The 25818-nt window shown below is 41.7% G+C and overlaps 1 protein-coding gene across 3 annotated transcripts in view; it reads right to left on the bottom strand.

The window, feature by feature from the left end:
- The window catches only part of PREX2 (phosphatidylinositol-3,4,5-trisphosphate dependent Rac exchange factor 2), a 285626-nt gene extending 263267 nt beyond the window's left edge, over positions 1–22359 (bottom strand). For 2 of the 3 annotated variants that reach the window (XR_006272238.1, XM_043483104.1), the window contains exon 1: positions 21866–22357. Coding sequence is in view for 2 of the 3 variants with exons in the window: in XM_043483104.1 (XP_043339039.1) it covers positions 21866–22006 (141 nt within the window). In the remaining variant the exon portion in view is untranslated. Of the gene's footprint in view, positions 1–21865 lie in introns of all 3 variants that reach the window. The other variant, XM_043483105.1, reaches the window with a different exon arrangement.
- Positions 22360–25818: the final 3459 nt, after the last annotated feature.

The following is a 25818-nucleotide window of genomic DNA, read 5'->3' as shown; positions in this document are numbered from 1 at the left end:
TCTACTTTCTGTTCCTAGGGTATGGTCATTGGACTCTGTTTTCTTCTGCACATCTTTTCTTTGTCCCTTACCTTCATGTAACCTAGAAAGAGCCATCCATCAAGGTTATCTCTACAATAACTAATCATGACAATAATAATACTAGTCTTGGTGCCCTCCTTTATCACAAAGTACTCAAAGTTCACCTCCACTGTTTATCACCTATGCGGAGACAGAAGAAATGAAATAGCGCAGGCTTGGGAGCCAGAGCAGATGAGCACTCTCTGGCAAGCTAGTGATCATCTTTGAGTCTCCCTGTGTTTCCTATAAAACTGGGAGGCTAATCCCTACATCACAGGACTCCTGTACAGGTTAATTATAATGGATGTAAAAGCCCATCATATGGGAGTTGCTTGGCACATATAGGGTACTAACTATCCACTCTCTTTCCCCCTGCTCTGAGATTTTAACTAAGTTGACCATCATATTCCCCAGTGATTTAGTTTTTCCAATATTTGTTGTGTTGGTCTCTTCCAGGCCACCTTCCAATCCCCAGTGGAGCCATTTCTGCAATCCACTGCTAAAAGCCTATCAGCCAGATGACTCTGAATCCAGGCTCTATTCTGTGACTCCCCAGCTCAAAAGTCTCTCTGAGCTCTTCATTGTCTACTAAATTAGTTCTAAACTACTTCTTCTTGCATACAAGGCCATCTACCATCTCGCCCCAATCCACCTTGATCACTCAAAAATCCCCTACACCAACCCTTCAGTGGGGCCATTTTAATCACTGCTCTGCAAAAGCAAAACCTTGGAATGAGAAGGCATTTCCAACAACTTTCATCAAAAGTATAATATAGTCAAAAAGGACAGGTCTTTACTGTTACTAGAGTGATAGGTGAGAGGGAATCTGTTTGCATTAGATAAATTAGCATATAATTGCTAAATAGCTTTAGATAGTGCAGGCCCTGCTGTAACAGCAGGTGGAGGAGAAAGGGGCCCACACCTCTTTGTTGTTGTTCAGACCCTGAGTTGTGTCCGACTCTTTGTGATCTCACGGACTGAAGTACGCCAGGCTTTCCTGTCCTTCACTATCTCCCAGTTTGCTAAGATTTATGTCCATTGAGTCAGTGATGTTATCTAACCATCTAGTCCTCTGCTGCCCCCTTCTCCTTTTGCCCTCAATCTTTCCCAGCATCAGGGTCTTTTCCAGTGAATAGGCTCTTCACATTAGGTGGTCAAAGTACTGGAGCTTCAGCTTCCGCATCAGAATATTCAGGGCTGATTTTCTTTAGAGTCACTGCACCCCTACACTCCTGCTCTGTCCTCATTCCCAAGGCTCTGACTAGCTGGTTGTGAGCAGACTTAGGTATGGCACAGAGTGCATCACTATTTCAGAAAAGGAGACCACTTTTCTCTTTGATTTAGTCAACACTTCTTACCCTTCAGTCAAACGAGAATTACTTCTTGATCAAGAAAACATGAGCTGCAGCTACTCGTGTGAGAACTCTTAACTTCAAGTATTTCTGGTGTCTTTTCCCAAACTGACCGCCCAAGCCAATCTCTGTAGGGGATTGGTGGGGCTGAGAACTGCAAAGTAAAATGTCAGCCTTTATTTGTAAATTAGTTCCATCAGAGACATCGAAGCATGAAAATAGATTAGGGGTATTGTTATTTTTACTGGGATAATTAATCCCATGTCATTGAAAGGCTAATGATCATCGCAGTATTTCTTCCTATGAATAGAAATTGCTCTCATTTGAGGTTTGGGGTTGTTTATTCAGTTTTGGTTTTGATGTGGGTGGCTGTCTGAAGACTAAACTGTATCTGGACCTTATACTGTTTTATATGAAATTTAGAGACTAGGACTCAACAGAACAAATCTTAACCTTGCTCTCAACAACTGTTACTCAAATATATACCATCAAGTTGGTAAACAAAACCACTTTGTTCTGTGGTTTCCAGAAATGGAGATAACTCATTTCTTTCATTATTTTTCCATATTTCCTGAATCTCTAAACAAATTGTCCAACAAATTATAAACAACCAAGGAGAAGAAGAATTTAAGGTGCTGGGAATTAGAAAAAACTGAACTAGTGAAATTTGAATTATAGGACATTACAATGGAGTTACTTGCCAATAAAGGTTCATACAGTCTAAGCTATGGTTTTGTATGAATGTAAGAGCTGGACCATAAAGAAGGTTGAGCACCAAAGAATTGATGCTTTCGAACTGTAGTGCTAGAGAAGACTCTCAAGAGTCCCTTGGAACGTAAGGAGATCAAACCAGTCAGTCCTAAAGGAAATCAACCCTGAATATTCACGGGAAGAACTGATGCTGAAGCTCCAATACTTTGGACACCTGATGCAAAGAGCCGACTCATTGGAAAAGACCCTGGTGCTAGGAAAGATTGAGGGCAGGGGGAGAAGGGGCCACCAGAGGATGAGATGGTTGGACGGCATCACTGACTCAATAGACGTGAGTCTGAGCAAATTCCAGGATACAGTGAAGGACGGGAAAGCCTGGCGTGCTACGGTCCATGGAGTCACAAAGAGTCGGATACGACTTAGTGACTAAACAACAACAAGATGGAGTCAGGCTTGGATGAGGGGTAAAAGATTCTCTAACTCTATTCTTTTTATCTGAAGTGACCCATTTTACTTGGGTCCACCTGGGACCATAAGTGAACTTTTGAAAGAAGAACCTTCTAATGTTTACACAGTGGCAGCAAAGTGAACCTGCTGACTGAAAGAGTGACCTTCAAACAAGTAGTCAGGAAAGTTTTCAAGTTTTTCCTAATCGCAGAGTCTCTAGATTAGACTTGATTTATTAAGAAAGAGTCTTTGGTGGCTAGTAAGTACTCTTCTAAATTACACAATAATGATAAAACACTAATAAAACCTCCGAGGTGGAAAATGGACCAAGGAAGTAACTAACCAATCAGCTCAATTTTTCTAATCATCTAAGGAAGGTCTTCCCTGGTAGCTCAGTAGAAAAGAATCCGCCAGCCAATACAGGAGACACAGGCTCAATCCCTGGGTGGGGAAGATCCCCTGGAAAAGGAAATGGCAACCCACTCCAGTATTCTTGCCTGGACAATCCCATGGGCAGAGGAGCCTATCGGACTATGATCCATGGGGGTCGCAAAAGAGTCAGACACAACTTACTGACTAAACAACAAGGAAATAAGTTTAATAAAACCAGTTACAATCTACTTCTCCTCGGGTTACAAAAAGTGAAAGTCGCTCAGTTTTGTCCAACTCTTTGGAACCCCATGGACTATATAGTCCCTGGAATTCTCCAGGCCAGAATACTGGAGTAGGTAGCCTTTCCCTTTTCCGGCGGATCTTTCCGACCCATGAATCGAACAGGGGCAAATATTGGTCCTAATCTTTATTATTATAGGCTAATACACTCCTCAGATGTCATCATAAGCCTGAAGTCCATACTTGAAGCTACCCTGTAAATCAGTCTGTTTGTGCCAGAAGATCATGAAAAGGCAAGGGGCAGGCGATGACCAGACAGCGTGAGAAGGGGCCCAGCAGCAGGAACTACACGTCTTAAGGGTTAGAGGCAGCTGAGGTCCCCCCTCCCTGAGGCTGCTTCCTTGGCTCTGTGTCACAGACTCCAGAGATCTCAGCTGTGTTAACCCTTGACCCCAGTTCCTTTCATGACCCTCTAGCTTGTCCAGATGTTATCTTAGACCATACTCTAAATCCAGCCTCACTTCCCAGTGATCACCCCAGAGCATTCGCCGTGCTCTTGATGAATGAGCGCCATCAGAGTTCAATGCCTCCTCCTGGGACTCTGGGACTCCTGGCCTGGACCAGGGCTGAGCCACTGAGCAGAAGGGCAGAAAATCTCAAAGCTCCCCCATCAGAGCTACTGAATATTTTGCTACAGAGCTAAGGGGATGTTCTTATGTGATGCTCCTCCTAGGCACTGTATCTTGCATCATTATATCATGAGACAAATTGGCTTGCTTTAAAGCCCGCTGCATATAGTCTGTACTCATTGGAAAAGACGCTGATGCTGGGAAAGACTGAAGGCAGAAGAAGAGGGCAACAGAGGATGAGATAGCTGGATGGCATCACTGATTCATTGGACATGAACCTTGGGCAAATTCTGGGAGATGGTGAGAGACACAGAAGCCTGGCATGCTGTAGTCCACAGGGTCACGAAGAGTAGGACATGACTTGGCATCGGAACAACAACAAGAATACAGTCTGTACTCATTCTTGTGGTTACTTTGCCTCAATATCTGTTTACCGTTAAGGCTGGCCAAGTCCCAGTTCTGTCCGCACCACACCACACTCTCCAAACCAGTGCCACTGATAAAGGAGAGATAAGAACCCCAGGTCTCTCCTCACTTTGAAACAATCAGGCAGACAAGTCACAAATAGCACAGAGAAGTGAATGGAAAAGGCTTCAACTTTCAGTGGTCATTGTGTTTGCACTTCCTTTTCAACTTTTCTGATGTATTAGCCATAGAATGGGCTCCAAAGAGAAACGGAAGAGGCAAGCACATAACCTTATCAAGAAAACCCAGCCAGCTCAATCCCTTCCCTTCAGTTATACTGCGTTAGACTCCAGTATAATTATCCAACAATTTCTATTCTGAAGTCAGTAACGGCGATAGTAATAAATCTATTTCCCTTCCTTCAAGCTATGAAATTCAGTGAGCTGAAGAATGAAGGCGCCTTCAAAAATATCATTTCCAGAAAGAACGCTGAAGAAAACTTCAGGGCCAGGCTCTGAGCTCTGGTCTCTCTTGACAACAAGACAAAAACGAGGCTCCAGGACGCTGAGGAGAAAGGGAATAATTTCCACAGTCCTGAAGTGACCTTCCCCTCCCCCAGCCTCTGGCAGTGGCTCCCAGTGACACTTCACAGGCCAGTACAGGGCTGCATCCAGCTGTCCACACTCCTCCAGGGAGCCACTTCTTAAAGCCATCAGGGAGACGTCGCCATGGGAACAAGAAGGGGGCGGGGAGACGATGCCAAGGGAATAAGGAGGGGCGGGACTTGTAAGGTGCACTCCTTACCTTCCTTGTCCTTCACAGGAAAAGACCGACCTTAAATCTGTAAAATGGATAGAAAGGATCTGCGACATTTGCTTGTAACTCATCTGAGGTTATCAAAGGTAAAGGGTTGGAAAACTGACTTTAGATCCTGCTGTGGGTTCAAGATCTCCAACCTCCAACCCCTTGCCCAAGACTCAGTTCACCCAGGGTTAAAGGACACTTCCCTTTCTGGCAAAAGCTTCTCGGCCAGTGGAGCCCTGCACACACCACTGGGTTCCCACTGAGGCTGAATTCTAACCTTGGCTACCTATGCGCACTCAGTCATGTTTGACCCTTTGCAACTCATGGACTGTAGCCCACCAGGCTCCTCAGTCCAGAACTTTCCAGGCAAGAATACTGGAGTGGGTCGCCATTTCCTTCTCCAGGGCATCTTCTGGATCCTGGGGTCGACTGCGAGTCCCCTATCTCTCCTGCATTGGCAGGTGGAGTCTTTACCACTGAACCACCTGAGACGGAGAAGGCAATGGCGCCCCACTCCAGTACTCTTACCTGGAAAATCCCATGGACGGAGGAGCCTGGTAGGCTGCAGTCCATGGGGTCGCAAAGAGTCGGACACGACTGAGTGACTTCACTTTCACTTTTCACTTTCATGCACTGGAGAAGGAAATGGCAACCCACTCCAGTGTTCTTGCCTGGAGAATCCCAGGGACGGCGGAGCCTCGTGGGCTGCCATCTATGGGGCTGCACAGATTTGGACACGACTGAAGTGACTTAGCAGCAGCAGCAGAACCACCTGAGAAGCCCAACATTGGCTGAAGTTCTCAGCAGATGCCAAGCTGCCAAGACCTAAAACCCTACTGGCAAACACTCTACAAAACCAGCTCCTCAGTGGAATGGAGGGAACAGATTTTGGGTTTGCAACTCCAAAAAACAAATGCTTATTAAAGTTAGATTACTAAACAGTGACAGCTAAAGAACTGACTAGTTAAAGCCTTACATCTTTGAGTCACCACTCTTTTACTAATCTGTTAACCTTATTAGCAATGTATCAGTTCAGTTCAGTTCAGTAGCTCAGTCGTGTCCAACTCTCTGCAACCCCATGGACTGCAGCACGCCAGGCCTCCCCATCCATCACCAACTCCCAGAGCTTACTCAAACTCATGTCCATTTAGTTGAAGATGCCATCCAACCATCTCATCCTCTGTTGTCCCCCTCTCCTCCCACCTTCAATCTCTCCCAGCATCAGGGTCTTTTCCAATGAGTCAATTCTTCGCATCAGGTGGCCAAAGTACTGGAATTTCAGCTTCAGCATCAGTCCTTCCAATGAATATTCAGGACTGATTTCCTTTAGGATAGACTGGTTGGATCTCCTTGCAGTCCAAGGGACTCTCAAGAGTCTTCTCCAACACCACAGTTCAAAAGCATCAATTCTTTAGCGCTGTGCTTTCTTTATAGTCCAACTCTCACATCCATACATGACTACTGGAAAAACCATAGCCTTGACTAGACAGACCTTTGTTGGCAAATGTATAACTGGGTTGAATTTCACCACTAAATTATAACTATACTGAAGAGTTAAACTAGGAATCTGATTAACACTCTGCTCCTGGATATTGCCTATCAGGGTTAACAGTAAAAAAATAAAAGTTACTTTGAAATATTTTTAGGGAATTACAGAAAGAAATAGGACAGAAAGGAGTAGATTCCTGCATTTTCATCTTATATAAAATATCAAAACACACACAGATTTTGATTCCCCATCTGTTTCATTCACTCTCCTTGCCATTTGGAGCAGCTAATATACATTTTTCTCATTTCTCTTGTAGTTCCTGGGTAGAGTGTCCCGTGAAACCAGGAATTTTTCATTCTTGTCAGTGATATATTCCCTGAGCCCAGACAGTGACTGGCACACAGTAAGTGTGCAATAAACAGGCCCTAGAATATTAACACTCAAAATATCTAGACTATTTTTTTAAATTTTTACTGGAGCATAATTGCTTTACAATGTTGTATTAGTTTCTTCTGTATAGTAAAGTGAATTAACTATCTGTATACATATATCCCTCTTTCTCATATTATAATTATTGGAGAGGATAAATCATAAGACTTATCATATTAGAGGTATTATTTAAATTGGCCTGACATATAACTATACTACACTGAAAATAAGGATATTCACAAATTAAACAAGTTGGTTTTAGAAATGAATAAAAAATCACTGACCCCATTCTCTCTTTTTTAGAACATTCTGAATGTCATTATTTTTACTGAAGTATGGTGCTATATAACATCATGTAAGTCACAGGTGTACAATACAGTGATTCACAATTTTTAAAGGTTATATTTCATATTATAAAATGTTGGCTATGTTCTCCTATGTTGCATAATATATCCTTGTAGCTTATATTTTACCAAATAGTTGTTGCCTCTTAATCCCCTATCCCTATACTGTCCCTCCTCCCTTCCCTCGCCCCACTGGTAACCAAACATTCATTTTATCTGTGAGTCTGCTTCTTTTGTGTTACATTCACTAGTTTGTGGTATTTTTAGATTCCACATATAAGTGATATCATACAGCCTTTCTCTGATTTATTTCACTTGGCCTAATGCCCTCCAAGTCCATCCATATTGCTGCAAACAGCAAAATTTAATTATTTTTTATGACTGAGTAACAGTTCATTGTGTGTGTGTCTTGGCAATTATAACTAAGGCTGCTATGAACATTGGGGTGTATGTATTTTTTCAAATTAGTGTTTGTTTTTTTCATATATATACCAGGAGTGGAATTTCTGGATCATGTAGTAGTTCCAGTTTTTTGAGAAACTTCCATACCGTTTTTGTGTCATTTTTTAATAGATTCTTTTAGTTCTGCCTCTATCTAAAAATTACTGTGAATTTCACATAACAGATATAAAATAGTAAAGAAAAAAATCTATAATATCACTGAGTTGGAACTTTGAATTCTGGCAGGCTAGAAAATAATTTTTAGAGAGGATATATAATACAGTATAGTACAACTATATTTTTTCTTTAAATCTATTTAGCAGACTTTTCCTTTTCAAAAATTTATTCAAATATTCTGGCTGACTATATAGATCTCTTATAACATTTGCTTATATTTTCCTAATACCATGAAAGTTGAATCTGACCTAAATCCTCAACTGTAAAAATGTGTATGATTAAAATTAACAATTCATTCAAGTATCAACTAAACTCTCAAATTTCTGACAGTCCAACTGATCATATTCCTTGTAACTAGGTCAACATTAAATAAAACTGAAAAAAAAAAGAAATCTCAGAAAACATTTGCTATTCTCAAAAAATTTCACCATACAGAGAAGGCACAATTTATATATGAGGATTATTATCTCACTGAAAAATATACAGGAGAAATGTCAACTTCTCATACTTCAACTGAAAACTATACTCATTCATCCATAGCATGATTCCCTTTTGGACTCGAAGATTATTCAATTATATGACTGTACTAACTGTCCTTGGTAGCAAATACCCATAACTAAATAATTTCATTTATCAAACTTCATCCTTTGACTACCTGAAGGCCAGTTACCCTCCTCATCTGAAGTAGACTTGGCAAATAAAACAATCCAGGAATGATGATCATTTTAATTATGGATTCACTTCATTTGTATTTAAATGACAATAATGTGTTTTACCAATGTGATCTGTGCAATATTCATTGAATGCAAAGCAGTATGTATACATTTTGGAGACTAGAAGGGGTGTGTGTAAAATTAACATTTGCCTCAAACATTTCATGATTCAATCACATATAGAATAAACATGAGCTATACATAACATTATATTTAACAGCTTTAAATCTGCTATGAAGTGCTAAGTAAACAAGCACAAAGAGACCCAAACTGATCCAAAAGGAATTAAATTAACCTAAAACTAGTCTTAGTGATGATAAACATTACCAATGGGAGAACTGGAGTTGTCTATTTTTTAAAGGTTCACTTGCGTTTCCTCATTTCTGTGAGGGAAACTCCTAACTTCTGGATAATCTCTGGCTCTTGAGTGCTTGCCTGGCTCTGACCCATCCTGGATTGACTATGAGCTTCTGTTGCTGGCCTGCTCTTGAAGGTTTGCCTGAAATAAAGTACTATTCCTTTCTCTCTTTTAGCCTCTGTGTACTTCCAGAGTTAACAAGTTTTGTGTCCGGCTCCCAGCATCTGCCTTGGTTTTCCCAGCCCTGATTAATCACACTGTTCCCACCATCTAGAAATCCCCAGGCCAGATAATCGCCAACACGATGGATCAGATCTACTCAGAATCCCTACTCATCAGGGTGTTCTCAGCGTGAGTTACCACGTGCCATGTGTTCAGCTGTGTCCAACTCTTTATAATCCCATGGACCGTGGACTGCCAGGCTCCTCTGTCCATGGAATTTCCCAGCCAAGAATACTGGAGTGGGTTGCCATGGCCTCCTCCAGGGGATCTTCCTGAATCAGGGATCGAACCCTTGTCTCTTGTGTCTCTTGCACTGGTAGGCAGATTCTTTACCACTGTAAGGATACAATCCTTGAAAAGAGCTGTGAGTTGCAAGTTATACAGGAATATACAGTGCCCGACACAAAACAAGCACATAATATATGATGATTTCCAGAGTATCCTGGGACTTTTATGGGGGGGAGGGGAACCAGAAAAAATTTTAACTTACACAAAATATCCAAATCTCCCAACTCTTCCTGCAGTCAAAGCCAACTGCAGGGGGGTTGCGGGGAGGACCTTAGTGGAACACTTACAAACATTTGTGAAGGGACAGATAAATAAAACATGAAATGGATTTCTATGTGGACAAGAATATATCATTTTAGGGAAATGACCCAAGTGGTATTTTAGTACAATAAGTTCTTACAGTAAAGGAATCCAAGAATTAATATAAATGATTTTCTGAGGGACAAGCCTAAATTATTAATATCACTGGGTCCCAAAAGGTGTCAGAGATTACTCTGCCTCTCAATATTAATTCTCTACCTCTTAAGTTTAGTACAGTAATTCCCCTACATAGGAACCAGTTCTGTTCCAAGAGTGTGTCTGTTAAGTCCAATTTGTTCATTAATCCAACAAACTTAGCCCAACTAACACTCTCAGCTATATAGCACTGTACTGTAATAGGTTTACAATACTTTTTCACACAAATAATATGCACATAAAAAACAAACACAAAAAATAAAGAAAATACTTTTAATCTGACAATACAGTACCTTGAAAGGCACAGTAGTACAGTACCACAGATGGCAAAGACAGGCTGGCACACACGTTCACACCTTTGAAAGTTCATAACTTTCAAGTTTCATATGTAGAGGACTTACTGTACAAAACTCCCCACATCTCATCAGTACGCATGGCTGCCCAACTAGATACATTTCCCAGCCTCCCCTGCAGCTGATTCAGCCTTGTCATGAAGTTTTGGCCAAGGGGATGGGAGTGAAAGTGAGATGTGGACCTTGTCGCCCACCCTCAGTCCCTCTGAGGCTAGAACTTGCAAGGGATCCTAGTAGGCCAACTTCAACCATATGGACAAAAACAAAACCCTGGTGTGTTGGTTCTCCAACATCCTCTGCACACTGGAACCACCAGAGAAACCATATTAAATATTGGTTCTCCGTCCTACAGACTGATGTAGATGGTCCTAGGGGATGCTGGAGCAGGAAGACAGGACATGAGGTCTCTTAATGACCTGATGACGCTGCTCATGCCCAGGGACACTGTTGGGCAATAGTACTAAAAAATTAAATAACCACAGCGCCAAGAGAGGATACAAAAAAGGCATGTTGATTACATACCGCTTTCATAGTCACAAACAATCCTTCTGTGTTGTTTAAACTACTGTTGTTTGGCCTCAGAGAAAGCAGCTGAACAAATATCCTTGTAAATATACATAATAAACACAAAAATTCTGGTCTTCTGGAAAAAGAATTATAAGTACAGGTTTTAAAAAAAAAAGGACTGTTCTTTTCTAGAAAAAAAAAAAAGTGTGGTTTTAGCATAATCTAGGGAAATCATTGGTGAGCTACAGAAGAGTCATTAAAGAAAAGCTAAAAATGAATTTTAAACATTAAGATTACGCTACTTGACAAGACAAAGGCAAAAAATAGAGTTTGCCAATTTGTTGATAATTTGCATAAATTAATATGAATTTGGAAGCAAAATGTGAAATCTCAAAAAAATGACTTTAGGACAGAGCTAAATACTAATTTATCTAACAGGCCCATTTTTGATAGGCTACAGCTTAGATTTCTTTAATAAAGAAATGGACTCGTCTTTATTTGTTCCTCTATCATCCTCAACATATGACTTTGATTTCATGGTCCAAAATGGCTGCCCTCATCTACTATCACAACCTCATACCAGCCAGGGGAAGGGGAAGTCTTGGCCAGGGATATCATTATTAAGAGGGACAAGAAAACTTGAGAAAAAGGTATATCTAGAATATTCCAGAAAATGTGGAGAATGTAAAATCTATAAATAAAATGTATTTCTATATATATTAAAATTATATAAAGTCAAACATGACATGGATATACTCTGTAAAAAAATGGAAGTCCCCTTTACTCTCCTAATTTCATCTCTGGGAAAATAATGAGTTATTAAAATAATCTTTGAATGTGTGGCGTGGGACTAACATTTAGATGAAATAATGTCTTTTCATAGCTCTTCCCCTAGTTCTACTGACAGAAATAAAACTTTGGAATAGGAGATGTCATTTTTGGAATCCTATGTTTCTTTCTTTGGGGCAATAGTCTCAAATAAGAAAAAACTAGAATCCAAGGGAGCAAGAAACCAAGGCCAAGTTGAGACATTACAAGGCATCAAAGGAAAACAGTGTTTCTTGCACAACCGCTGAAAATGTGTCACCGTCTATAAAGCTTCTCCTCCTGGCAAGAAGACAACTTAAATAGATAATTAAAATCACAAAAGTGGCAAAGCAAAGTCAAACAGAGATATCAACCCTTATTTGACTTTCTCAGAGAAATGAAGCTTTGACATGAATTAAAATACTTACCCATTCATATTCTACATTGCTAGATTTTTGCTATAAACCCAGAAAATAGTTTCATATCAGTATGCTAAATTTAACCAGCTGGGGTCATTTCTTAAGTATTATACCATTTAACCTTTTCAAATGAAGGGCCTGTCTTTTCATGGAAAATATGTATTTAGAACATAATGTCCTTGGCTTAGATATCCTCCAATGAAATAGGTCTTTTTTTGTACACTATACTTAGCTATATGGCAAAGCTAGAATTTTAAAAAAAATTATTCAAGGATTCAAAGTCTGAAATCATCCACAGTAACTAAAAGTGTTTAAGTATCAGAACTTTAACTTAAGATATCAATTGTCTTAAAAACTGCAATCAAAGAACTCATGGACCAAATGCAATAGTTCATGAGAATGGGGAAAAATTAGAAAACAAAGTTTTTATTAGATGTGTCAAGATTTGAATGATTATGCTCAAAACTACTGGTAAAGTGACCCAACCACACTTTCAAGAAAAGAAACATTTACTAAGTTGAGAATAATAAAAATGCATATATTATGAAAAACAAATATTATAAATAAGATTTTAAATACTTAATAAAAACAATTATCTTTAGGTCAAATCAATTATACCTAAAACTCAAGCATAACAATTTAATTTGGTATTAAATTACATATGAAAATATAATGCCAGGTATAGAGTAAAAAGGGCTTCCCGGGTGGCACTAGTGGTAAAGAATCCACCTACCAATGCAGGAGACTTAAGAGTCTTCGGTTCAATCCCTGGATCAGGAAGATCCCCTGGAGTTGGAAATGGCAACCCACTCCAGTATTCTTGCCTGGAGAATCCCAGGGACAGAGGAGCCTGGAAGGCTAGAGTCCATGGGGTCGCAAAGAGTTGGACATGACTGAAGAGACTTAGCATGCACACATGCAGAGTTAAAAAAAAAAAAAAAAAAAAACACTCAAAAGACAAGTACTGGGGATAATATGTAATCTGACAAAAATGTTGTCAGGTAAACCAGCGTTTCTTTTTTAAAAGTGTGGGCAATGATTGCAATGTGCGTTAAATGTAATGCATAAATTGTACATCATTTATATGATGATTTTAAAAAATGATTATATCATTATTTTCAAGATTTGAACCTACTCGTAATAGATTTAATAATAAATTAAGACAAGCTACTTCCCTCTTCTGACTTCTAAATTTGTATGTTGCATTTTAAAAAGTCACACTTAACCTACAGAAGTTGATTTAAATTTTAGGCCAGCCCTGTGACACAGTATCGACTATGTTTTCCAGATATTCAAGGAGGCATAAAGAGGCTATATAAGTTGCCAACATTACACTGTTTGTACATGTCAGTACCAAGACTTTAACCAAGGTTATTGGGCCTCTAAACCCATGGTCTGTACCACACACTTCACCCCACTGACCCCATGCGGGAGGCAGAGCTGCTGGCGAGTGGTCACAGAGAGATGCAAAGGGTGTGACCCAGCAGTTCCGGAATTTTATTTTATTTTTTTATTTTTTATTTTTTTTTAATATTTTCAATATTTATTAACTAGCTGAATTTCACTTTTTGTGAATTGTCTATAACCTTTTTTCATTTTTTTTTTTTTTGTCATACATTGATATGAATCAGCCATAGATTTACACGTATTCCCCATCCCGATCCCCCCTCCCACCTCCCTCTCCACCCGATTCCTCTGGGTCTTTCCAGTGCACCAGGCCCGAGCACTTGTCTCATGCATCCCACCTGGGCTGGTGATCTGTTTCACCACAGATAGTATACATGCTGTTCTTTTGAAACATCCCACCCTCACCTTCTCCCACAGAGTTCAAAAGTCTGTTCTGTATTTCTGTGACTCTTTTTCTGTTTTGCATATAGGGTTATCGTTACCATCTTTCTAAATTCCATATATATGTGTTAGTATGCTGTAATGTTCTTTATCTTTCTGGCTTACTTCACTCTGTATAAAAACATGCAAGAGTTAAAAAAGTTTAGACTCTGTCATGACGTTTTGCTGTGGGTATGTTCCATGGCAAGATGGTTCGGAAAATTTTGACAAGTGCCTTCCTTGCCTCCCAGCTCCATGGTGGCTCTTGATTTACCAAGCGATGCATTTGACTTCGACGATGCTCTGCTGAAGCTGCTTTAGTTCCTTTTATCTATCATCTCCATCTCCTCAGCTATACTCATCTCCCTCAAACATCCCTAGACATCCCTTAATGTTTATAACCTGTTTCTCTCCTTGCATTTACTACCAGCCTCCTTGAATAGCTTTTCCATCCATCTTCATCTCCTCGGCTTCCAGTCAGGTCATGTCTTCCAACTCCTTCTTAAGCTTCTGCTCATGCATGTTCCTGAAGCCAAAACTTCAGTGACGTTCTAATTGCCAAATCCAGCTGTCTCTTCAGTCTTCACACGACCTACTTCTGTAAAGCTCTGAGAGTTGAAAGGAACCTTTCTTCTGGGAACTAGATCTTTCCTTGGCTTTCAAGAGATCACTTGACCCCAGTTCTTTGTTTCAACCCTTGACAACTCAATCCAAGTTACCAGGGCACTGTACATCCTATTACATCCTACATCCTATTCTTGGTTAGGATGTTTTCTTCCTTGAATTGCTTCCCCTTTGTCATCTCATCTACCTGATGGCTTCAACATACATAATTAGTTACCTTCTCCATCTCTGATCTCCACATTCTAATCTTCAAAAATTATAGCAGACTTTGAACTCAGCAAGTTGAAAACAAAATTCACTTTTCTCCTCCCCACGCTGTTCTGCCCCTTGCACTTCAAGTTAATGCCTCTCCCCACTCTGTCTTCAAACTAGAAACCATTCTAATATTATATTGTCCATTCTACTTAAGCTTCCACTTCTGAGTGAACATAAATGTTAGTGGTTCTACCCAAGAAATGTCTCTTGTGTTTTGATGTTTTATGGTTTGATTTTTTTTTTTTTAGAGTTTTGTTTGGGTTTAGTTTTTTTTATCTTCATCATTGTTTCTACCTTAGATCAGACATTCCACCGTTCTTACCTGGACCACTGAAATGTTTGAAACTCCTAACAGGTAACTAGACTTCAATCTTCGTTCCTCAACTCTGCTGATAGAATTCTCTTGCTAAGAAACAAAGCTAATCTCAATAAAGCCTACTCATATCAATGTTATCAAATTATAATACAGCATAATCATGCAAATGAAGCCTTAAGACTAAAGACACATCCCTCTCCACATCCCCCTAGACAGTAAGTCAGTTCTGGTCACATGATTAACACTCCAAATATCAGAACTATGCAAGAGCCCCATTTAATTCATGGTATGTTTCCTACTGTAATTACGGTAAAGAGTCACAACAGCTTAAGCGCTACTTCCTGACGCCATCCTCAAGAATACACCTTCAGGCTAACGACTCGAAAAAAAGAACCCAGTCAAGCCAGCCCGGGAGTAGGGTCCAGCCAGGAGGATCAACAGGAGCTGTCTTAAGGTTTAGGATGAAAATAGGGCAGGGTCTGCAGACCTGGAGAGCAAGATCACTTTGGTAGGAGCAGAAACCTGTGTTACACAAGCTAGACTATGTTTATGTTTTGTGTCGTTTCCGGGATTACTGGTCTGTGCACTCCCTCAGTAAACAGTAACAACTTTTGGAAGTTTATAAACTGTCCCAGATTAAGAGGAGCAAGAAAACACCTTCTCTGCATTCTTGTGTGAACAGCCAAAGAAGCAGCGTAAGCTAAAGGCCAATGTGTTAGTCGCTCAGTCGTGTCCGACTCTTTACGACCCCATGGACTGTAGCCCGCCAGGCTCCTCTGTCCATGGGATTCTCCAGGCAAGAATACTGGAGTGGGCTGTCATTTCCTTCTCTGGGAGATCCTCCCTACCCAGGGGTCGACCCCAGGTCTCCCAGATGGCAGGCAGATTCTTTACCATCTGAGGCACCAGGGGAGCCAGAGGGCCAGGGAGGTGGCAGAAATAAAGAACAAGAGGAAGGAGTCCCAAGGCCAAATTCAAAGACATAGATTCAGGGAATCTTGGCCTGGCAACTTCTTCCCACAAGTGACCCCTCCCCACTGCCAACCTTGGAGGCCCTGGACTTATTATCAACAAGGGAGCAAGCCCCACACAACTGACTTCTCACTGTCTTTAACTGAAGTCATAATTTTTAAGAATGGAACACTTCTCAAACCGGTCTGAACATACCTCATCTCTTCCCAATACTCAAAAAGCATACAGGACTTCTTATCCCCATTAGTTAAGACTCTTTCAGCACGAGAGCATGCCAAGCCACGCCAGCAGCACCCGCTGCCTGCCATACCACGGTTAGCCTCAATGTGTTTTACTAATTCAGGATGGACACATTTCTTCCAAGTCTGGCGCGTTCCTCCTCATCCTTCAGGAGCCAGCTCTGTTATCACCTCTTACCCACCCTTCCCCTGACCCCAGGCTGAGGGAACCCCTTGTGCCTACCTGCCTTACTACTTGGCTTGGCTTACTTGGCTTACTACTCTACCACTTCAGCTCCCAGATGGCACTGTGATTACCTGAATACTGAGGGTTCAGCCTGCAATATATAATGCTGAGGGGCACACAGGTCCACGCAAAACATAAGCCTATGCATTATTATGTAATGAACCAATTTACCTTCACCTCAAAATGCTGCATCATGACTGAGACCCATTCAAACCATTTTGTTTGCCTTTGCTTCATCTGTCTATTTGTTTTCTTGAGTACCTGCTGTTTACAAAGCACCACGATGAGCTCAAGTAAAGCACACAGAGGAAGTAAAGGTGCCATCTCTGCTCTCTCCGGGTTTCCCACCCAGATGAGGGGTTTTTCTAACTGCTTTAGCAAAAACACAAATCAGAAGACAGTGGGGCCACATGAGGAGGTGCCAGGGTGGAGAGCCTAAAGCCACACAATTCAACTCCCTGGATCCTCTCCAAGGGCTCCTGAAGCCCAACCCCAGAAGCCTGGAGCTCTCAGGAGCACCATGTGAAAGAGCCAAGGGCTTTCCAGGTGGTGCAGTGGTAAAGTATCCGCCTGCCAATGCAGGAGATGCAAGAGACGCAGGTTCGATCCTGGTTTGGAAAGATCCCCTGGAGGAGGAAATGGCAGCCCACTCTTGTATTCTTGCCTGGAAAATTCCATGGACAGAGGAGCCTGGCAGGCTACAGTCCATTGGGTTACAAGGAGTAGGACACAACTGGGCACAAGAGATTCACGTATAATAAGCCAAATCGGATGAGAAACACACAGTTGCTCAGTATAAACTGTAAAGCACCACACTAACTCTGACTGTTGTTACATAGACTGCAACCTGTCACTGTCTTAAAATCAAGATTACCAGGGGAAGGACCAAACTGACCAAAGGGAAACACAGAGAAAGAGGAAGCAGAGACTCAGACACAGAAAAAAGGCAGAGGAGAACATAACAGACACACAAATCAGATACTCACCTTGACCAAAATCTGAGGCTCTGTATAGCAATGAGAGACAGGACTCAGATTCTGGGGTATCTGAGGGCAAAGCCTGGACAGGTAACAAATTTCAGAATCTTTTGTTTATGAAAAGATATACAGCTGAACTCAGAGTCTGTGTCTTAATGTTCCAACAATGGGAAATAACTGTGCTTTCTGATTAGCCAGGTACAATCCCAGTATACATCTGCTTCCCTGTGTAATTATTAATAGCAGGCCCCTGCGTCCTCAGAAGTGTCCCAGTTTAAACAAAAATTATATGATCACCCTGCCTCAATGCCACCTGCCACAGTGAAACGTATTGACACGATTTTCCAGGCCCAGTGCAAAATTCAAACGTGAGGCCTTTTATTCAAAAGGAAAGAAAAAAAAAAGTGCTATTAAGGATACTGAAGGGTTTCCCTAGTTGCTCAGTGGTAAAGAATCCACCTGCTAATGAAGGAAACTGGGGTCATGCCTGGCCCCGGAAGATCCCACATGCCGTAGAGCAACTAAGCCCCTGGGCCACAACTGCTGAGCCTGTGCTCGAGAGCCCAGAAGTCACAACTACTGAAGCCTCTGTGCCCTGGAGCCCATGCTCTGCAACAAGAGAAGCCACCGCAGTGAGAAGCCCTCACACCGCAACTAGAGAGTAGCCTCCACTCTCTGAAAATAGAGAAAAGCCCAAGCAGCAACAAACACCCATAAACAAATAAATAAATAAAATTTTAAAGTTTTATTGAAGTCTGAAGCTGTATTTTTTTCTTTCGTGTATCTGTTCCGCTCACATCCCATCGTCCCACTGGATTTCACGTGCAAAGCACAACGTCCAAGATAAAATTAGTAAGAATTTCAAGACATTGATGGCACAGCATCAAACTAAGCTTGAGGTCCTTCAGACTTGGCAGCCCTGTGTGACCGTATAAGACACACCCTTGAAATCGACCCTGGTCTGTCCTTTCTCCAGGAAACCAGTTACAACCTACTATTGTCCAGACTCTGGACATCAAACACTGGATATTAGGTCTATAAAAGCATTTTCTTCTAGAAATGTTTTAGAGTATTCCTAATGAAGCCTAGACTTTCATTTCCCAAGCAAAACAAGAACAGAAGTTCAAACAAATTGTCACTCTCTACCATTTTACCTAAGATCTAAAAATAATCAATTCCAATAATATAATCTATCCAAGGACCCAAATGAAAATTTAGACTGCAATGGATTTAAATAACACTGCTACAATGTCCTTAATACCTTGATACCTGATTTAAATAGTTTCACTTTTAAATGCAGACACTACATTTTTAACTTAAAGCTTCTTGTTACATAATACATATGTGCCTGAGTGAAACCTAACTTCCACCATCTATACAGACCAAATGGGAAAAAAACTCAGGAATTTAGGGATGATTGAGGAACTGTCCTTAAAAGTGGGGCAGGAGGTTTAGAAGACAAATTCAGTAATTCATCCATTCATTCGTGCAGTAAGCATTTATTGAGTACTTACGATGTCACAAGTACCGCACAAAAGTCTAGGGAAACAGGTGAGTAAAATGTGGCCCTGTCCTCAAGAAGCTTGCATTCTAGAACAATGAGCCAAAGCTAGTCAGATACCTGCCCAAGCTTGTTCTGGCTCCATGGAAGAAGTGACTACAGAGAAGAGTGGGTACTGAACAGTGAGCACTCTAGCCCAGGCAAGATGGAGGGACGGAGTCATGAAAGTTTTACTGAAGGTGATGAAGAGTCTTGAAAGCCTAGTAGGAAGCCAGCAGGTTGCTAAGGGTTAGGGAGGAGCAGAACAAGAAGACTGAAGCAACCCATGGGAAGAGGGCACCCCTCAAATGACAGCAGCAAGCTTCAAGTTCAGAGCCTTGTTCAGACAAGAAGTGTGTGCCTGGGTGGCTACTGGAGAGAAGGTGCATATAGATCATACAGACTGATAAAACCGGCAGATGAAAAAGGCAATGTTCACGGACTATCTGGGGGTGGGAAGAAGTGTTGGTGGGGAAGGTGGGGGAGGGGGGAGGTGCTCTGTCCTTAAAAGGCCAAGGGTGGGAAAGAAAAAGAGAAACCATCTTATTAAAAAAAGTTTCCCCTCAGGCTATATGATCACTTAATCCAGAGAAATAACACAATTTGCTTGCTCCTTTATGGCTGTGTAAGTAAAAATATGTTCTCAGGAAAACTAAAAATACGTTTTTCATCTCTGTAATAAAGATCAGAATTACCCTCACCCATGCTGATGGGCTGAAGTTTTGACAGAAATCAAAAACAATGACTAATGAACAAATATTTAAATTTGAATTGGAAATTCATTAGCAAATGTTTGCAACAAATTTACCACTGCACTTATTTAATACTACAGCTATTTAAAGATAAAAAAAAAAACTTCTTTTGTCTGTATTTCTGACCATTCCCTAAGGATGGATTCCTAGAACAGGAATTACCAGGCCAAAGGGTTTGAATATTTTTAAAGCTCTTGGTGTGTATCAGTTAGGATAAAATTAAAACTAGATTGGCTAACCAACTGAAGGTAATCACATAAAACAGATGACGAATTAAACGCTGCTACAAATAATACCCCCCCAAAAAATCTAATGATATATTATAGGTAGATCTTAAATTTTCAATGTTTATAAAACCAAAAGGAAGCCAGAGTAGACTTCTGTTTAGGCAGACTTTCGGGCCAATTAGTGTTGGTGTGTGTGTGAACATGTACATGAAAACAGCAAATAAAGAAAAGGAAAAGTGGAAGAGTTCATGATTTATAAATGAGATAAAAATAATGAATCATAAAATGATCGACTAACAGTAAAATGCAATCTATTTTATACCTCCCATAATTTCTTACCTAACTCTACATAGAATTATATTATCATTTTAAGTAATCAGGTGTTAAGACTAGAGGAAAAACTGTTATTTTAAATAAAAATCAACACATTGGTTTTTAAGGTAGGTTACGTTAGCTATTTTTGTAAACTAGGAGTGTTTTGCTCAATACTATTCCCCTATACCTCCAGAAAGACGTTCCTAAGGCAACTTGAAAAGTTACTCAGATTCTTCGAAAGTCAAAGAACTTGTTCACCAACAAAGTTTCATGAAAGTCAAATCTGAAGCTGTGAAAAATCAAGTTTGCTTTAAAAACATTCTTTTTCGACAATGACGCATGGAAGTGTACAAAAATCCTACTTATCACCAATTACCAGTATATTTGCAAATATCCACACTTTTCCAAAGAATATGGCCCCTGGAGGCTCAAGTATATCGATTTTAATTTGAGAAGTGAACCAGAAGCCAGGCAGTGCGTCTCACCCCAAGAACTGAATTTCCACTATCACGATTATCAGCAGATAGTGTACCTCTCTCAGAACACTGCGCAGGAAGTTTGGCCTTTGCAGACCAAGGGGAATGGAATAGGGTGGTGGAAAGAGGAGGTTAGAAGATTGAGGGAGATTTTCGCAAAGGCTAAAGGTCCTCTGTGTCTGAATGATGCTCTCCTGCGCGTCTCGGTGGAGAGGAGCCTACCCTCAAATTCTGTGTCTCTGCAGCAGCGAACAGAGAAATATTCAGCTTCTGAGTGATGTCTAAGAAGTTTCTTTCACTGAGTTTTGCCCCTCCTGGCTCTAAAATGAATGAAACATTTTCAGAGCACACACTTCCAATGAGTCAAGCTGAAACTCCGAAACAAAGTTCCTGCCAGTTTCAAGAAATCCTGAAGTCGCTGGATGGGAGATTTATTACACCGCTTCCCTGGGCTCAGTGCGAACAGGGGACCCAAGAGCTGAACTCACGGGGGTGGGGATTTAAACCCCGGGTTGGGGGGTGGAGGGAGGAGACAGGAGGACTAGGATGGCGGTGAGCAGTTCCTGTGGCTTTAATATCCCACAGCTGCTGGAGATCATAACCCCGCTGCTCTCTGTGCGCGCCCCCGCCCCGCCCCCCCCCAAAGATTATTATAACTAAAGAGACTTCACTGCCGTGTGTCCTGAATAATGAACTCAAGTTCCATAAGAATCAAGGATTAAAAACAAACAAAAACTAAATGTACATGAACGTAGCAGCTAGACTTGAATCACCTAGCCAAGCGTCTTCAAAGAAAATCCAAACCGCCACCCCCCCGCCCCCCGCCCCAGAGAGGAAGAGAAGGGGGGAGAAAAATCACAACGCACTCGAGCAGACCAGGGAGTGGGTAGAGGTGAGAGAGGGGAGATAGAGCAGCAGAGATTCCCCGAACAAGAACCTTCTCCCACGCGAGCTAACTTTTGGCCCCGGCGCGTCCGGAGGTATGCAGCATCCCCCAGCCGGGGGCCCCAGCGTGGGCGCGCACACTGGGGCGCCCGCGACGCCCGGACGGGTACCCAGGTGCCCACAGACAATGCCGCCCGCGCGCGCCGCTCACCGACACCAGGAACTCCAGCGTGCCCACGTAGTCGCGCTCGGTCTTCTGCAGCTCGCTGAGCACGCACACGCGCAGCCGGAGCTGCTTCTCCAGGTCCCGGGCGCTCTCGGCGCGCCCGTCCCCGCGACCCTCGTCGCTCATGGTGGGCGCCCGGCCGCGCGCCCGCCGCTGCCCCGGGTCCCGCGCGCCCGCCGGGGAAAGTGGCCGCCTCCGCCGGATCCGCTGTGGGACGGGCGACTTTACGTGCGGCGGAGAGGCGGGGGGCGCGGGGAGAAGGAGGGGGCGCCGGGCGCGGGAGGCAGGGGGAGCTCAACAGAGGCCGCTCCCGGGGGGCCCGGGGACCTGCGCGCCGCGCCCGGCGCGGCTCTGGCCTCACACGGCCCGGGCTGGAGGGGAGGCGGCTCCGGCAGCCCTGGCGGTGACTTGGACATTAATCAAATGCTTTGTATCCATGTGACTCCGACCCTTTACCCTTCGCCAAATCTCAGGAAAAAGGAAGCACAACCCTGGGGAAGTGTGTTGCGTGCCAGCTAACTAAACACACACACGCGCTCACACACACACACACACGCACACACACAGTCAGCACTGGAGATGGAACTCATTGGAGATTCCCAAACCCAGGAGGACGGACTCCACAAGACACAGCTCGAGGGTTTGCTCCCCTGACTCGCGCCTATTGTTTAGCGTTAATGTGTTTTGTACAAATCCTGAAAGCAAAGAAACAAGTCCCCACGGTTACATAACTGGATGGGAACAAAAACAACCGTGGTATTGACCCTCCGGTCTTTGAAAAGAAACACATTGATGGGGGTTTTATTCAGGCACAAAACAGGTTTGCTTTCAACTACCCCGCCCCAACCCCCAACCGAGACTATTTCACCAGGCGGATACCCTCTTGCCTGCACTGGGGAAGTTAATTAACATAATAAATGAAGACGCTACGGGAAAGTGACAGCTTGGCCCATACAATAAACTCCAGATACAATAAGTATCGTCCTGGCACCGTAGTGTTTTGGAGGGAGAGCTTTTGCATGTCTATAACTCTTTTTCAACGTGAGGAGAGAATGTAAATTCAACCAGAGGCAAGAATATTTGTGCCAGTTTTGTTTCTGAGTTGCTATGATTTATGACAGTGTCACTAATTGAAAAGACAAAGCTGTTATTGACTGCTCATCAAAAGATATACAGACATAGTTACAGATCCATAAATGTAGGTACAGATGTAGACATAGGTTCTTAGGATTTGAAAATGGACAGAACCACAGAGCCTGTCCTGATTTTAATGTTTCTGTTTATTGCCTTTTCTCATTTAGAACCAGAGCCAGGTCCTAATGAGCAATTAATTTAACAAGCAACCAAACAATCCATATGTATTTTTGGTCTTCATACTATCCATGTACATCTTTTAGAGTCATTTTTTCCCACTTTGAACAACTTTAAACAGTTCACCCTAGTGATATTTAAATAAACCACGGAGCAAATGGTTTTGATGCAAGAAAGTGGCACGTTCATCTGTTCCAACAGTTGAAAGCATTAACAAAACAAAAAATTAAGATATCTTTCCCATTTTTAATGTAATTATTTACGTTTAAATAATTATCATGTTTCCAGATGATATCTTTTCATAGCATGGTTTGTGATAAATCACTATACACTTCTGTAATGAAATCTAGAGGGATTGTACTTTTCTTATACTAAGGGCACAGTTTTTGTTTTTTTTTTTTTTCACAGTTTTTGAATGATGTATGAGGAGCTGATGGATAAGATGCAATTTTCCTCTTTCTTTTGCACACGGCTGTTTAGAGCAGAGGACAAGTAAGTAAATATCTTCACACCCTATGGCAGAAGAACAAAGGACCAGGCACATTAAAGAGCAGACCCCACAGTGCCTGGTAAACAATAAACAAAAGGAACAGAGCGGAAGACTTAGGAAACACACACCCCATAATGAATGGGAAAATCAAATAGGATTGAACCTTTTCACAATGTACTCCAAGCAGCAAGGAATGAATGCATTTCCTCCTCCCCCAGTCAGGAGCCTTCTCTAACGTAAAAAGTAAGTAAATAAATCATGCTTTCCATCAGGTGTTCGTCTAGATAAAATAATATTTCGTTCTTACCGACTGTCCCCAATTGAAGAACTGTGTATGCAATTTTCTTCCATCAGAAAAGGTCTGTACAAAACCCACAAAAGAATGTGTTGAAAAAAAGGCAATGGAATCTAGCAAGGAAACAGTTGTTTAAATGTGCAGATTCGGATTTCTCTCAGAAGTGCTCATGTAGAAATTAAGATACTAATAGTTTCTGTTCACTCCGCAACATCATTCATAATTAATGAACAGCTTCAGGACACCACGTAGTGCCTTCTGCCAGGCACCTCCGTCTTCTGTAGCCCTGGCTGGAGTTCTTAATTCCTCATCAAAGACTTAAGAGCATAAGAAAACAGAGTTGGAGTATCTGGAAACCTTCACTTTGATGGTAAATAAGGTCTTTCACAAACTCTGAATGTGTTGTATCCTTCCCCGCTTCCTCTATTGAAACTCTGGGCACTGTTTGCCAGGAAAAGAAGAGCAACAACCAAGATGATGGGCAGGGTCCAGCTTTTCCCCAAAATACTAATGAGGTTGAAGCATACCATAAAAAGGAGATAGTAGAAAATAAGATTGAGAAAAGAGGTTGAGTATAAACTAGCTCAGCCATAACATTCATTTCATATGCATGAATTGGTGTGGTTCAAAGAGTCAAAGCCTGGTGCACAGTAGGCTTCTTTTGGTCAGGCCCAGAGTGGGACAACTCCTGGACTGAAAGACGGAAAATCCAAGGCCATCTTTTTGCAAGAAGAGCATTTCCCTGGTCATATTTCAGGCATAGATTATTTTAGCTTCCTTGCCCTTTCAATACTGGTATTGACCCAGGTAAAGTAATAGATCAGATTTGATGCTGAAGTTCAGTAAAAGATAATAGCACTGAAAAAAAAAAAAAAAGATTGCTTGATTGCCTGGCAATCATGTTAAATTGAGACTTCTTAGCATCAGACTATTTTTTTATTTACAAGTCCCAGGTGGCGCTAGTGGTAAAGAACCTGCCTGCCAATGCAAGAGACATAAGAGATGCTGGCTCAATCCCTGGGTTAGGAAGATCCCCTGGAGACAGAAATGGCAACCCACTCCAGTATTCTTGCCAGGAGAATCCCATGGACAGAGGAGCCTGGTGGGCAAAGTCCATAGGGTCACAAAGAGTCAGACACGACTGCAGAGACTTAGCACACAAACTTGATTCTGGCATTTCCTTTACTACTATGGCTTCTAAGAGACTATACATTATGCAACTATAAAAATTTCATAGACACATTGAAGCTATAGTAATGTACAATTGAGTCTTGAACAAGAGGTCATTCTAAAAATATTAATTTAGTTTATACTTCATACTTAATCCCTCAGTTACTTCAACTTAAGTTTGGTGGCGATTTAGTCATCATAAACATAGGGTATACTGGAGCATGTAGTTAATTCTGTCACTGATACAAATATTTTAGGCAAATGTATTGCCTAAAAGGACAAAATACGGTTTTCATAAGCCATATTTTATTTTAGAAACTGATTATGGCAAAGCAAACTAAACAAATGCTCGGATAGGATTACTTTAGCAAGATTCTAAAGTTCCTTCTTTAATTTATTTTTTAATTGGAGGGAAATTGCTTTACAGTGTTGTGTTGGCTTCTGCTGTACAACACAAATCAGTCATACTGTTATATATATATATGTATATCCCCTCCCCCTCGAGCTTCTCTTCTCTCTCCCATCTCACCTTCTACTAGCTTGGTTAGCCCCAATTCTTCCTCATAGCCATAATCTATCAATAACATGTAATATATAATCACTTTCCAATTATGGAAACTTAGTGGAACAACAGACTGGTTCCAAATAGGAAAAGGAGTTTGTCAAGTATTG

Source organism: Cervus canadensis, chromosome 12 (assembly GCF_019320065.1).
Source record: "Cervus canadensis isolate Bull #8, Minnesota chromosome 12, ASM1932006v1, whole genome shotgun sequence".
Lineage (NCBI taxonomy): Eukaryota > Metazoa > Chordata > Mammalia > Artiodactyla > Cervidae > Cervus > Cervus canadensis.
This window is presented reverse-complemented; position numbering and strand designations above follow the sequence as displayed.